The sequence below is a fragment of the Pinus tabuliformis genome, chromosome 4_2, assembly GCF_031772625.1.
Source record: "Pinus tabuliformis cultivar Carrire ecotype Pingquan chromosome 4_2, CPIR1, whole genome shotgun sequence".
Classification (NCBI taxonomy): Eukaryota; Viridiplantae; Streptophyta; class Pinopsida; order Pinales; family Pinaceae; genus Pinus; species Pinus tabuliformis.
In genome coordinates, this window is record NC_142304.1 from 121,153,088 (window position 1) to 121,169,392 (window position 16,305).

General features: G+C 36.1%; 1 protein-coding gene across 3 annotated transcripts in view; it reads right to left on the reverse strand.

Annotated features, from left to right (window-relative positions):
* Positions 1-12,558: 12,558 nt before the first annotated feature.
* Positions 12,559-16,305, reverse strand: part of LOC149168547 (uncharacterized) — a 560,609-nt gene continuing 556,862 nt past the window's right edge. For all 3 annotated transcript variants that reach the window (XM_089428302.1, XM_089428301.1, XM_089428303.1), the window contains 3 exons: positions 13,269-13,342; positions 13,021-13,161; positions 12,559-12,913 (listed from right to left, as the gene is read on the reverse strand). In XM_089428302.1, the coding sequence (XP_089284428.1) occupies positions 13,052-13,161; positions 13,269-13,342 (184 nt within the window). In that variant the 3' untranslated portion in view covers positions 12,559-12,913; positions 13,021-13,051. The remainder of the gene's footprint in view (positions 12,914-13,020; positions 13,162-13,268; positions 13,343-16,305) is intronic.

Consider the following 16,305-nt stretch of genomic DNA (forward strand, 5'->3'; position numbering starts at 1 on the left):
TTGACAGAGAAGCATAAAAATTTCATGATTTGTCTTGGAATAGTGACTGTGCATGGAGTCACATGGTGATTAGCCTATTCTGCTAGGAGCTGGTATGAGGAGGTGGAATCAACAGGCTATGAGACAGGGCATTGTATGGAGACAATGCTCTCTTATTAGCATATGGGACACTGAGGCTAGGCACAATAGTATCATTCCCATTAGCATGTGAGGAGTTAGGCTGCTTAGGTCTATCTAGGGAGATGAGGAGGTATAACTCACATCGTGGAGGGCTTACCAGCAGAGTGGTAGTAGAGATGGTGATCCTGCCAATATGTGAGATGTTGCCTATGGATTCAGTCTTAGTCCTTGATATCCAGGGGTGTATAGGAGAATGCAACAATGCAAAATAGTATGCGGAGGAGGACAAAGGTGTGCAGGGTTGCATCGTGGTGTAGGAGGAGCAGTTCACATCTTAGTGCATTACCTCATAGAGTGACAGACACATCAATACAAAAGGGATACCAGTTGATCTTGGATGATGTAGTAGCATTTAGTAGGGTCGAGCAGTGCACAAAGATGTGCGATTAGGTGCAGTTGTATGCCGAGAGACACGAGGATACATGGTTATATGCAATAGTGTGTAGGGTTTCACTGTGGACTGAGGGAGTGCCACTAGCAGGTAGATTCCTCGATGAGGATGTCATGCATGTCATTGGGGTGGACATACCCAGGTTGGGAGAGCGGACTGGTCACGAGAACAGTCAGGAGCATTCACATGGGTTCTTGATCATGCCCATCGGAACCCACACATCTTCCACTTGTTGGCACCATGTGCAGTTGAGGGGAGCCTTGTGTTTGATCCAGACCCATAGTGTGGATAACAAGTCTTGGGAGGTGTTCCTCAGGCAACGCTATGAGATATAGTGCCTCAGGGGAATGATAGATATTCTCCAGTGGAGGAGCAGGGTCGGTGCGTGGGTTGACAACCATAGGTTGGGAGATGAGGTGATCTTCTGCATGGGTGTCATATTGTTCATCACTGAGTAAATACTTAGGGAGCTTTTCACGGGGGAGACATGTGCCACTCTTTCCAAGGGCATGTCATGATCCTGCATGAGAAGAGAATACCGTGTGTGATTGAGGCAGTTTCGCAGTGGGTGTCTGGGCTCCAAACATTGTATTGGCACATTACTGAGTGGGTGGATGGCAGACTTAGTGGTGATGGTTTGCAGGAGCAATTTGGATCCAAATTCATTGAGTCGATTGAGAGTATCAGAAACCCATCTATTGGTTGCCTTCAGGGGGTAGCTATTTGGCACATGTGGTTTCTAGTGGTCATCAGTACTACGCAGTGGTAGGCACATGTGGTTTCCAGTGGTCATCAGTACTACATAGTGGCAGGCACAAGGCAGTTTAGCATGCATCATATTAGTTCATGATATATGGAGCATATATATTGCTTGCATGCAGGGACCAAAGATGAGGCATGGATGGATTCCAACAACTGTCAGAGCTATGTCGCAAAAAGTCTGGCTATGGGATCTAGGGATCCATTTGGTTGATAGATCACTCTGTCTCATGATGAGCAAAGTCATGCCAGAGAGTGACCTAGTTCACTCTTGGGTTGACACATGGGGGTTTGTGGAGAACTTCATTGGATGGTGAGGCAGACTTTCTCTATTGCTGCATAGGTTCGGAGTTAGATTTAGATGGGTAGACTTTTGCGTCATGGAGATGTCTGGGCAGGATGTATTTCACCTCTATCAATATTCCACCATCGGGTTCCAGGAGAGGAGGATACAATGTACGTACGATGGGCAGTCTGTTAGAGCCAGAGTGGCACAACGACAAAATGGTGGCACCCTTCTATGGCTAGCATGGGACCCAGGCATCATAGTACTAGAAAAATCAGACCATTAGGGGTGAGCTAGTTGATATAGGGGGAGGTCACTCAGATATTCCTTTGGGATTTATCAAATCATCGATGTTGTAGGGGAATTTTGGTATTTATACCAGACAAGATAGTGAGTGGAGCGAGGGGAGCTTCAGATGGGACATGATGGATTGGGATCTTGGTATTGAGGGATTCTTTCATATTAGGACAGTGCAGGGACCTAGGATGACTCAGCGACACATTTGGGACCTCGGTATTACTAATGGTGATAGGGGTGATCAACATACAAAGGAGGCACTGGTTCATGCATTGCTTGAGGACAAACAATTTTTGGTGGGGAGGACTGTAATATCCCCAATTTTGATTTTCAGCATTAGAGATGAGTTTGGAGATAAGACGCAATTCCGGCACCAAGAATTAGGAGGAAAAGAGAATAATGCGGCTCTAGTGGAATGTGGGGACCACCATAAAGAGAAATTTGACCCAAGGAGGGAACTCGAATTCTTGGAAGAGCGATGAAAGAGAAGGGAGTGCGAATTAGGAAGAGAGAGAGAGTGGGGACCACAAGGAGAGAAGGAACCACGAATTATAAATAGAGTTAGAGGCACTCATTTTGGGAATTCATTCATCTATTCAGAAATTGTGCCTTTAACATATCACGCTTGAGCTGAAGCCAAGTCTGCAGTGCTATTTAGCACACCCAAGGAGGGAGTTTTACTTTGTCCCAAGTTGTACCAACAATAATGAGTCGAGTTACAACAACTGTATGTTGAGTTATAGTAGCAGGGAGAGTAGCAACAAGGAGGCCAAGTTACAACAACAAGGAAAGTAGCAGCAAGAAGGGCGAGTTATAGCAGCAGGGGAGTAGCAGTAGGGAGGCTGAGTTTCAGTAGTACGGAAAGTTGTAGCAGTGTAGGGACTTCACAGTTCCTGGAGGAGGCACATTGGGAGGTTGAGGAGTGAAGGGAGATAGGGGCTGAGACTTGAGGTGGATTTTGGGGAAGTGTTATGGGGGTTTTCCTAAGGTTTTGGCGGATCAACAAATGTAGGATCTACTACAAGCTACATCTTTTGCTTGTGGAGGAGGGCCAAGCAGTTGGGATCAATTTTGGAGGATCAACACTAGGAAAAACCCTTTTTGGGTTTTTTACAAGGACCTCATAAATAATTTGGCAAAATTTCTAGGCAGATTTGAGGGGCCAAACAAGGGTCCCGATTTAGCCAGCAACTAGAGGAGCTAGGGGAAATAGGGTCGAATTTCCAAAGTCAAGCATTTGCCAATTCCTTCATGGGTTATTTTGGGTATTTGGTGGAGAGGTTGGGATTAATTTCCCAGAATTTTCTGACCATCGGAGAAGGCCCTAGCAACAGATCCATTCAACCAACAACGTATTTCTAGGTATCTTCAGCGCAGAGCTTGAGCAGCATAGCAACATTGAGCTGGAGGGTGTCTTATTTGTCGTTTGGAGCTTTGCTAGCTTGCCTTGAGCAAGCCTAGGTGCACTCATTCTAGCACCTCATTATACCCTCTTCATATTATAATAAAATAGCTCAACAAGGCAATTTTTGGCTTTAAAATGGTGTTCTGACGCTTGAGTATTTTTCTGTGTGTTTTTGGTTATGTTTTCTTTGTTTATCATTGTATAATTCCATCAAGAATATTAAATAAAGGTATGCCTTTGCTAATTAATTTCATGAGCTAATAATTCATTACTGACAAGATTGGTTTACCCTAAGCAGTTTCAAGATCCACTTTTTGTGTATAAGTGTAGTAAAGGACTTCCTTCTTAGAGGAAGTGTATTATTAGAAACATGGCATGTTGGATTGCATAGCTGGATTATCATTGCTATATTTGGTGGATCTTGTAATGAGAAAACACCTAGATGGATCCTTGTGTTGCAAGCATGCACCCCAAGCTAGATAGAGTTTGCACACACACAAACACCTGGGATAGAGACATCTTCATGGATTGAGATAATGCTGATGCATGAGACAAGCTTGGGCTTGTGGTTGTTGTCTCCCTGCGTGAGAGGGAGAAAGGATGAATATGGTATTTTTTTTCTTTATGACATGTATTTTCTCTAACATAATATTTGATTTGATGTCCTATATGAACAGGAAAACAAAAGGATTGCTACTAAAAAATATTGCATAAGGTAGTGTGCTTGAACTCTTCAATCAGTTATTTGAGCTGATACTGGATATGAGCACTTTGATATGTTGCAGAGAGAAGCAATGGTGCTCCATCATTTTTTCTGATATCTAGAGAGAAGCTTGGATTGATGGATGTGACTCTCCCAAGTAAGGGTCTTGAATGATTGAGAAAACTGAGCTATGTTCTTCCCCCCTCTCTGAGCTTCTAGGGTAAGAAATTGAGCCTTAGAGCACCCAAGGTTGAGGGAACTCTGGACAGTAAGATAGTCTATGATCCTTACCTCTTGGTAAGTCATATCCTTCCTATTGTCTTTCTTTGGTGTTGACAGAGTATACCCCAGTTGGCATCCTACCCACAAGCTGGGCTTGTTGGGATTGTTTTCCCACCCATCTGGCCAATGGGTGTTGGCTACTTGAATTAAGCGTGATCTTTACCATCTATGGTAAGAAGTATCCTACTCAAGTTATAGGATGCAGGTGTTCTACCACATGAGTCTTAAGGGTCTTGATGGAGGATCAATGGAAAATAGGACAAGAGTGTGATCTTCAAGTCGATCTTGCCTATTGTCATTAGATGATAAGATAAACTGTGAACTTTGAGTAGATCTCGCATATTGTCCTAGGTCAATAGGATAGAGTGTTATCCTTTCCCTTGCGCTATGTAGATCTCGCCTATTGATAGAGGGTGGCAACTTTAGCTCTCCTATGATGTCAGATTCTTTCTCTTTATATTCAAGATTGTTTAGGAGATGGAGATGGTTAGAGATGAGCTGAGATGAGATATGAAATAATAACTATGATGATTCTACTTCAAATGAACAAATTGATTATTGGATATAGGGTGGAAGCCACATGCTCCCCTATGATGATTCTTCTACTTTAGATCGAGACATCATTGTTCAATTGATGATCAAAGGACACAATTTATGTTGAGATATGATGAGATGGATGGTTTATTAATGTCGCTAAGATGAAGGCCATGGGACTTTACCTAGAGACTAGTAGGGTTTGGAGGATAAATCTCCCCTACCATTCATTGAGGATTATTCTTCTGCTATGAATCATTATAAGGTGAGACGAGACTAGATGTGATATGATGGAGCGATGATGATCATTCAAATGAGGCTTTTGATGCAAATGTAAATTTATCCCTAACTAAGAGAGGGTGTTTAATTTGGCAACAAGGGAGAAATTGCTAAATCCCCCTCCCCTCCTACATTGGATTGAATAAAGAAATATCAATTAAATTTATTTCTGGGATCAAAATAAATGATTAATATCCTCATTTAAGTCAGCTTTAATTATTGGAGGGAAATTATTTAATTCAAAATTAAAATTTAGCTCAAGTCAATATTATCCTCCAAGTTGGCTCTTCAAGGGTCATGACCCTTTCACCTATAGAATCAATTATAATTTCCTATGTCTTACTTCAAAATGACATAGATAATATGAGGTTCTGAGGTAGCATGAATTATGTCTCTGTTATGGTGTGATTTATGTCTCTCTATGGAGCGAATTATGTCTCTTATGGATCCAAGATCTGTTTGAGGTTCACATTTTTTCTCTAAGGCACAAATTGCTCTAACACTCACATGGCTATAAGACTCACTACACTCTTGCTGAAGGACTATCACATTGGCATCTCTATAATAGAAATACTCTTGCATACCTATGGCATATGGTTTTGATCTCACCATAATGGCATAATGACTTTGCATATGGTATGGTGTTTGTAATGGATATGGTCTCACTTGGTCTCGATCAAAACACTATCTGCATGACATCTCTGTGATATAGTTGTGGCATTAATTCACATGGGTCCTCCGCATTACATGTACGGTAACTCTACGATTATATGTACAGTTCTTCTGAAATTACATGTATGGTTCCTCTGTGGTTACGTCACAATTCTTCTCAGTTATATGTATGGCATCATTGCAGTATAGAACACATATTGATATGGCATCATAGAGTAGTATTGGTACATTGGTCTAGCAACATGATATTGGTATTAACATAATGGTATTGCATCATATATATATACAATTTTGGTATTGGTATGATGGTATGGCATGGTATATACCGTCTTGTGACACCATCTCATGTATCTCTGAGATACATGCAAAGACCTTGAAGAGAAACCCAAATACTCATACATCAGTGACCTTGATGGCAATCACTCTTGACTCATGGTAATGCATATATGATGTGTTCCTTTGATGACTGAAGTTAGAGGCTTGAGATGACTATTGTGCTTCATTCTCATTTGTATCTCAACCGAACAATTGATGATTATCTAATAGAAGAAGAAGAATTGAATTCTTTGTTTTCTCCCTTGTGGGGTTTTTCTCTAATATCTGACCAAATCCTAGTGTTTCTATTTTTGTATGCTTTTCTTTTGATGTTCCTTTCACTGTTCTGTTGCATTGTCGATGATATTGTTTTTTTCTACATAATTGCTAATGATGTTAAAATGTATGTGGGATGAATGTGATATATGAAAAGGTTCAAAAATGCAATTATCTAAAGCAAAGAACAATATAGCCCTAAAAAAATTAACAAAATCATGGTTAAAGAAGATTGAATCTTGCATTGAATCGATTTGAGAGGATATGTTTGATGGAGACCTATATGATATTGACAATGATTTAGATGAATTCAAAATTTCTCTTGATCACATGCCAAAAGGCATGAACAAGGCTTCCAAATTCTACAACATCCCATATTGAGAAAACATAAAGTGACACATTTATTGTATCCAAAGCACATGTTCAGAAATGTGTTGGAATCTCTTTGTAAACATATTTATTTCATGAGAAAGATACAAAATGGATTTAGAAGAGATTTAACTCAATTAGACAAACATATATATGAAGAATGAAACAACTAATGTGGATAATCAAAAAAATTATCCCACTACACAATGGATATTGTTTAAATATGGCTTAAAACTTGTGAATAAGGTAGTTCATGCAATTAAAACATCAACATGATATGATTCTTTATTGAGCAAAACATTCACCATTAATGGTTAGTTGACAAATCTCAGGACGTATGTTCACTATAAATTGTTTAAGGTACATATTACTAATGTTGTTTTCCATGTTATGAAGTACTATGTAAACCATGGGATTGAATGTTCAAACCCTCGTGAATCAAGCCAACAAAAAGAAAAGTAATTATGATTTAAAATACTCTAGAAATATTAATTATGCATATTCTAATTGATTTTGAGGTTGCATATGTTCCACATATCTATCAAATAGTTATACGTAGATGCACTAGTCTCACACAAGATTAACATCACACCATGAAATGGTTATTTGCATTTATAAGGTTGTTTTCTCATATATTCTATCTAGACCATAAATTTATCTTCAACGACTAAATATATCCAAGTATTACCATGACAATTTTTATGAAATTGATAAATAGTAATTAGGGTCATCTTGACTTTAGATGGATCACATCTAAAGAGACACATGTCACAAGCACCCCTTATTGTAGAATTAATTAGTGGAGTTTGTTTGTATTTTTTAAAAAGAGTTCATTTCTAGTTTTATGGATACTTAGGTTCATCTTTTGGTACATTTGATTAAAGACATTCAATTTGTTGGCATCGTAAGTTATAGTGGATGTTCTTCCTTAAGAAAGGTACATGGAAACACTTAGGGGGTTTATAAAGCAACAAGCATGTCCTAAAGGATGCATAGTTGAATGGTATATTGCTAATAAATCTCTTTTTATTTATGTTGAGTTCTTGAAGGAAATGCAAATAAATGTTCTACTCATGTGGAATGGTGATCTTGATGAAGTACAATTACAAGGAAAGAAACTTGAGACAAATGAAGACATATGGGTTTAAAAATGTAATATACTTATTTTAGATACATATGTAAAAATTGTAATATAGTTATTTCACAGATATATGCATATTTATAATTGTGTTATTTTAGGAATACACATTTTCACTATAAAATTAAATAATATTAAAGGTTCACTAACATTGCAAATGAAAATTAATGGGATCACAGAAATAGATTCATTTCATTCAATATGGAGGCTAATAGGAAATGGTGGTAATGCACAATACTATGTGTAAAGAGTGATAGAAACACAACCATTTAGAAGGCTAAACCATTATATTCCACTCTTTGAAAAATACATTACCAATGGCTCATATAGTGCACAAACATATGGGTGAAGAAATGCATTCAAAATTTGGAATCAACCAACAAGGAAAGTGAGCTAAATGCATTGAACATACAAATTGGATGCAAAAAGATTATGCGTGACATTGAATTGATCGTGAGATTCACTGCATAAATTTCAAGTAAATATATTTATATATTGTTGCAAGTTGAAAAACAATAATTTATCTTATAATACAATCTTTTTTGTGAAGGTACAAGCATATCATGCAATGTGGGCATTGGTCATCATTTTAAAGTGCAAGTGTAGATTGTCACAAAAAAATATGTGACTGTCAAGTGTTTATTGCATTTTATCATATAATTGATGCAAGTTGAAAGGATACAAAACCAATAAAATGGGGAACTTGATTATGTTGGTTGGGCACCAATTATGAGATAATTGAGGCGGTCTATAGGGCATTTAAATGTGTGATTTTAAATCTATATAATTATGAATTTTCTTTTTACAGAAGAATATTGGTTAGATATCACCTAGATAATGAATTATATTCTACTGACATATGTAAAAGAATGTTAGTATCTTAAACCTAATTATTCATGTTACCAAAACAATGTGAACAAATTTTATTCCAATCTAATGTGTTTGACAAAAAAAGGTGGTTTGTTAATCTATGTACACCTAGAGGAAAAAGGGATTTGGAAAATGTAATTGTTGCACTAAGTTAAGAAGAAAATGATGTCAATGCAACTGATGAAGTAAATGTAGGTGATCAAGTAGAATTAATAGTATAGTATAGTTTTTTCAAGAATTCAACGTACTCTTAGTCATTTTTTTTTGTAATACATACATACATGATGATTTTATATTGTTATTTTGTGAATTTAAATTCATAATAGATATTTTAATGAACATAAAGTCACCCAAGATCAATTAATGATCACATAAGCATGAAGTAAATGTAGGTGATCAAGTAGAATTAATAGTATAGTATAGCTTTTTCAAGAATTCGTTGTACTCTTAGTCATTTTTGTTTTGTAATATATACATACATTGCAATTTTATATTGTTATTTTGTGAATTTAAATGAATAAGAGTGTAAATTCATAATAGATATTTTAATTAACATAAAGTCACCCAAGATCAATTAATGATCACATAAGCATATTAGCACTTATTATAAATATATGATGTCCAATATCTTCATTGTTTTTCTTTGATAACTTCAATGACTAGGTAAATTATGTTCAATTTTATTGATTGATATAGCAGCCTTCACTTTGTTGTCGTGATTGATTTTGGCATGTCTATTTTTCATTCAAGTAGTTGATTGATTTTGTTTGAAGTATTGGTTTTCTTAACAAGAAAAAATTCACTTGAATCATTATGGAACATGGCTTTATAAAATTTATTAATGCATATTTTCGAATATATACATTGTAACACCCTCCTCCCGCAACTACCCAAGCAACCGGCCAACCGGGGTAAACATGCGACAAGAGGTCACTATGATATGATTCAACCTCCTAAGTCACGTTAAGGAAGTGGAACCAACGGAAACACACCATACATACATTCAACATCAGCTTCAGGGCCCTCCGGAACAAATCCAACACTTCAGACAACTTGGCCTTGGGTCCCACTGAACTTTTGGACAACTTAAGCCTCAATCACTCTTATGTTATAGGCATGTAATTCGCTCTCACAGGCTTGTCTGCCAACGTCCAAAGACTAAATTTGTCAGTGCTCTGCCAACATCCCCGAGATTTGAGCCACTTTTTCAAGCCCAAAGCCCAGGTCACTGCCTAGAATTTAATGACACCTTCAGAACAATAAAGTAACATGGAAATGACAGTACTCAAGAAAATGCTTGAATGACACCTTGAATGGACCCCTACTAGCCATGACAAGCATTTCTTCAGACATATCACGAATATGTAATCTACAGATGTAAAGAACAATTATGAGCATAGGGGTCTCATACTTAGCTGAGAATCGCTAAGAACCATTGATGTCTCAACACATCAACTGCCATTCCATCCATTAGGTCAGGAATACATTGAGCATTCAATTACAAGTGAAAAACATGATGAAATCCATACACATTTGCTGTCATAAAACACAAACATAACAAGCATAATAGCAACATAAATACTCATGAAAGTACAACTATATATACCACATATAATCCATCAAAATGCTCATAGAAATATAAGGAGAAATAACCTTTCATTAATGATGCAAAATCCAAACTTGGGATGGGACTTCCACGTTACACCCAACTGTAAAATGGCTAAGCCAAATCTCTCTTTAGCCATTCACCCCCGTGCCATATTCCAATCATGAATGTGGGATTTCATAGAATACATCAATCAAACTCATCCAGGGCTTCCAAAGGCCATCCACCTCAACCCATCAAACAATGATTCCACCTCACAGTCGAACATCACAAAACCATCATCAAATTGATCTCTATCCAAGCCTTCTAGGGCTCTAGAGTGTTTGTCCAACCAAGGCTTCAAGACTAGTAACTCAACACACAACTTTTACCGAGCTCCAAAGCGTTCGTCCAACCAAGACTCTAGGATTAGTAACTCCACCCACCAAGGCTCCAAAGCATTTGTCCAACCAAGGCTAGGGGACTAGTAACTCAACCCAAGCTGTTCTAGGGCTTTGTCAAACCAAGGCTACGGGACTAGTAACCCAACCCAAGCTAAAGAAACATGAGAACCAACCAAAAACACCACAATGAAAATAAACCCACAATCACCATGGCTGTCCAAGAAACGGCAAGGCCAGACAATCCACTGTCAATCTTGACCATCCTCCATGCCAATGACAAATCACAACCAACAAACCACATGCATATGCCATGCATGCCAAAACTAGTGAAGGAAAAATACATACAACTCGATATCTGCATGTAAATCTGATGTAACTGCTAATCCCGATGCCATCTTGCGCTTACCTGCTCTTCCTTTGCCTTCTTGCTCCAAGAATGCAAGTATGCCACACCCACCAAGAGTGCTCCAAGAAAACGCTAAGTCTCCAAGAGTATGAGAGAGAGAGAATAATGAGAGAGCTCCAAAAATGAACTGACAAAAGATTACCAACTAATCCTCATAAGTCTTTTTATGAATTAGACCTATATTTTTTTCATTTTCCATTACTTTCCTTCATTATCCTCCTCACATGCAACCTGTAACCTTCCACCTTCTTTTTCTTTTAATTTTCATTATTTTCATAAATAAATGTGTCAAAAATGCCATTTTGCCTTTACAAAGCTTTAGCCATTTCCTTTGCCAATTTCCTTAGTCATAAACAATCACAAGTGATTCCCATCACTAGGATTTTGCCCAACATTCAGCGTAGAATAAGTGTCCCATCAACCGTGGTTTTTTTTTGCTTTTATTAACTTTTATTACATGAAATTTTCACAAGGGCTGTTACATACATCCTTTCCTTCCACAGTTAATTGATTCAAAATTTGTCATCATAATCTCTTGTAATTTTAAGAAAATTGCAAGGGGATAACTACTTAATGGAACACATAAATATAAACCAGATAAAATATTAGCAAAAATGTTATTTGAAAGTTTGTGAGATTGTGAAAATTCTTACGTTTAATAAAATAGCCATAAGTTTTCAATATCATTGCAATATGCAAACCATTTCCTATTATTTAAAATAACTCTTCCCTTTTGGATAAATAATGAATCGTTTTTATTGTTGCGTTGAATGATTGCTATAAATGCTATACAAACAAAGAATGACATGACATATTCACTCATTTTGTTTCGTGAAGTGCTTTTCCAAAATAGATTTTAAGGTGACTTGCTCATTCCTTTATATATAGATGTTTCATATCTATGTTGGCATGCTTGCACAACATGTTTTACATGCAGTGATTACAATACATTTTTTTTCTAGACGTTTTTTATCACACAATTTTGTAAATTTTCATATTTGAGCAATAAGGAACATTTTTTTTCTAGACGTTTTTTATCACACAATTTTGTAAATTTTCATATTTGAGCAATAAGGAATGAGTAAATGGTTTTTATTACACTAATTTTGTTTTTCATATTTGAATAATGAGGAATGAGTAAATGGGGGGCGAGAAGGCCATACTTTTTTAATACGAGTATTTTTACAATAAGGAAGGGTGGTGATATAGTTATAATTTTTCCATACGAGTACTTCTATCTTTTATATGGTATAAGTGGTGTTTTGTCACCAGGACCACCATTTTTAAAGTGCTTCTACCTTGATTACTATTTTCTAACGTGGTGCCAATAGTAAAATAAATATCAACTTCACAACAACTAAAATCAAATAATGAAGAAAAAAGCTAATTTTGTAGAAAGGATGAGTATTACTTACAACTACAAAATGATGAAAATATGAATATATCAAAAATACATAAATAGAAACAAAATGTCTTATTTGCTTAAAATACCTATTTTCTTGGCTTCATTATTTGAAAGACTAGAATAAAATGCCATTCAATGTTATAAATATAGATGTTTCAGTAAGTCCAATGTCTTTCGAATTTTTTGATACATATGGTTGCTATAACTACAACAACTAGCACATCCAATTTACCATCAATTCCATTCACTATCTTACTCTTATAGAGTTATATAGGTCAACATATTCGCCAGCTGATTTTTCCCAACTACTGTCAATCTGCATAATCTTAGAAACAAGATCCATCCAAAATTGTGGCTCTGCAAAATTACATGAAATATTTATAGGTGAGAAGTGTAAAGATTTTTACTTGCTTTATGGATGATTAACTTGTACGAAATGAACCAAAATGGCAATCTCAACTTACTTTCATTGGAATTTACCAGCAATTCCATTCACTATCTTACTCTTATAGAGTTATATAGGTCAACATATTCCCCAGCTGATTTTTCCCAACTATTGTCAATCTGCATAATCTTAGAAACAAGATCCATCCAAAATTGTGGCTCTGCAAAATTACATGAAATATTTATAGGTGTGAAGTGCAAAGATTTTTACTTGCTTTATGGATGATTAACTTGTACGAAATGAACCAAAATGGCAATCTCAACTTACTTTCATTGTAGTATTTGAAAGCACGTTCCAAAGCCCCATTTAAGGATCCTTCATCTATGCCTTCAAATACAAATCTGGAAATAGAACGAGTTTATATTATTTTTTCAAAATAAATCAACAATGTTAAATAATTCAATCTTATAAAATCTCCCTATTCAATAAAAAGAATACGAGCTTCAAGTTGTCTAAAGGTCTTACAAAGACTATATCTACATAGTTGAGTAGAGATCTTAGCTTACTATGATGCTTATAATGATAATTCCATCTAAATCTAAGTGCAAACTCCTTGGCTCCTGAAATATTTGGGATTTTATGGATCTCTGCTACATTATTTTTCCACATTTGGTGATTAATTAAAAGTAACTATATGCCATATTTGGTTTTCTCTCTTTTTCATTTCAACACTAGACATTTTAATTTATTTTGTTAACATTACCTAAATATGTGACACATGAACACACAAAGACAATGATCTATTCCACCTAAGGTGGTAAGGGAGCTTCACTTCTCTAGATGCAACGGAGAAACACATTATTCTTATCATGGATATAAAACCCCTAACTATATAAATATTTACCACGACCATGTAGTCATAGTTGTGTGCCGCCAACATTTTTGTTTAATATGATCAAAACAAGTTGTAACTATATAAATATTTACCACGACCATGTAGTCATAGTTGTGTGCTGCCAACATTTTTGTTTAATATGATCAAAACAAGTTGTACGGGTCATGGAATACCCTTGACATTCTTATTGATATTATTGATTCTATTATTAATGCTTGTAGTTACTATTGCCATTTTAAGGAAACTACTTCTAAATCCACCTTCATTTGGGAGTGGTGTTGATGCTTGGATAAGCTCTCTTGCTTCTTTTTTTCAATTCATATTTGTTCTTCCAATTCTTTCATTAGATATATAGTCATCTACCCTTACATCACTCGTGAGTTCTTTTAGATGACTAACCATGGTATATCAACCCTTATGCCTTACACTTTAGATATTATGTGCACTCACAAATGCTACCTCATGTATTCATACACATGATCTTTATTTGATTTGATGTGCTATGCTCTTGGGAGTGGGTTTCTTACTTAGACATCTTGTGATGGTTTTTTACCTAGTCATGAACATGGGAAACATCGGGTGTGATCTAATAACACTTCTTAACAACAAAAAATTTAACATTTTGTCTCATTGTACCATGGGGTAACATAATTGTCCTCAAATAACTATCGTGAGACTCGGGTCAAGCCATACCACTAAGGATCTAGTTGAGTTAGCATACTTCATATCCTAACTATACTAAACATTTTTCATCATTTCCACTCATTCATAAAAAAAATATTAAATTCCCACTCATGTTTGGCTTATAATATGCCATCTAGCAAAGTCTAGTTGAACAAAATGAAAATCAACGAAGTCCAAGTCAAATAAAGCAAAAAAAGAAAAGAAAAGAAAAGAAACTAGAGGTAAAAAACATCAAAGTTAAAGGTTAAGAAATAATATAGCTAAAGCTATGCCACCTCATTAAAAAGCCCTTACACCATAAGTCCTATTCTGAATAATGCATATCTAAAGGAATGGATAAGAAATAAAGAAAAAAGAAAATACGAAAAGGGGTAGTAAAACAAAGTGCTAAGGTGGTAACTCTAAGAAAAAATCCTTTTTAAGGCTTACATGTGCAAATAATGAAGATTCCTAGCTCTTGAAAGCTAGTTAGACAAGATAAAAAAACCTTTACATCATCACATATGGCATTGAGGGTCAATACATAAAATTCCCTTCCATTTCCATAACTTATCCATCATTCTTACCTATTTTTAACTAAGTGATCTAAGAGATCCCCGTTCTCTTACGGATTGTCACATGTAATAGGGGTAAGGTTGTCCTAACATTGTAAACATTAGGCATATTATAAAATTAACTTATGTTAGGATGTTGTTAAAAGATGTTATTTAATGTGCATTGCTTAATGACTAGTGTATTAAGACTCGACTCACCACTATAGGTGGATGCCTTGCATTGGGATCCATGTTGTATGCCTGAAGATTCATGCACTTGCATTGAGATCTGTGGTATTGCCTTGGATCCATGTACATAATGGGAGTTGTGCCATTTGTCTTGGAATCCATGACACTATGTTGGGATACATTTAATTTCCTAGGATTGTGACAATGCATTGGACATCATCATAGAGGTATCCACATCATCATTTGTACATTTGCCTACATATAGAGCATACATGATCGAATTATGACGGTGATATCTTGACATTTCTAGCACTTCTGTGGAGTGCACCCATTTTGGACCCCTTTTTCACATTGCTAGGATGGTTAGTGTACTTGCTTAGAATGTGTGAACAACACACTTACTCTCTCCTATGCCACATGTGTGGATGTTTCTAAAACTTTTGATAGGGTGCACCTCCTTTAGCCCTCATTTCTCACATGTATGGTGGTTTTGGAGGGCACCCATGGTTTTTCCCATGGTATATTGAGGGCACTCATGGTTTATGGTAGTAGTTTGGGCACAAACATGGTTTTTACCGATTGTTTTTATGAGGGTGCTCATCTTGGAGTGTTTTTTACTCATTGAACTGAGGGTACTCATGGTACTAGGCTTATGATTTTTTTCTTGAGCACATGGTATTATATTAGCTTATGGTTATAGGAACACCTTATCTATATAAGGAGGGAATCTCCCTCATTTCCCTTTGTTGGAAGTCAATTATAAAAAATTGCTTACCTAGCAAACGCTCGTGTGAGAATTATCTAAATTTTAATATATGTTCTAGAACTAGAATAGAGAGCAATTGACCTTGTGGGTTTCTAGGACGAAAGGAGCTATTACAACATTAAACAATGTAGTGGAGTTAATGGATGTCTCCTATCTCTTATCTTTAGTGAATCTTTGAGATTAGATTATTGTATAGGACATAGAATTTCTAGGATTTTATTCTTTTACTTTATGCTTAATCAAATTTCATATTGTAGTACTTAGACTAAGTCCTCTAAGGATTAGTCTTCCATAGTG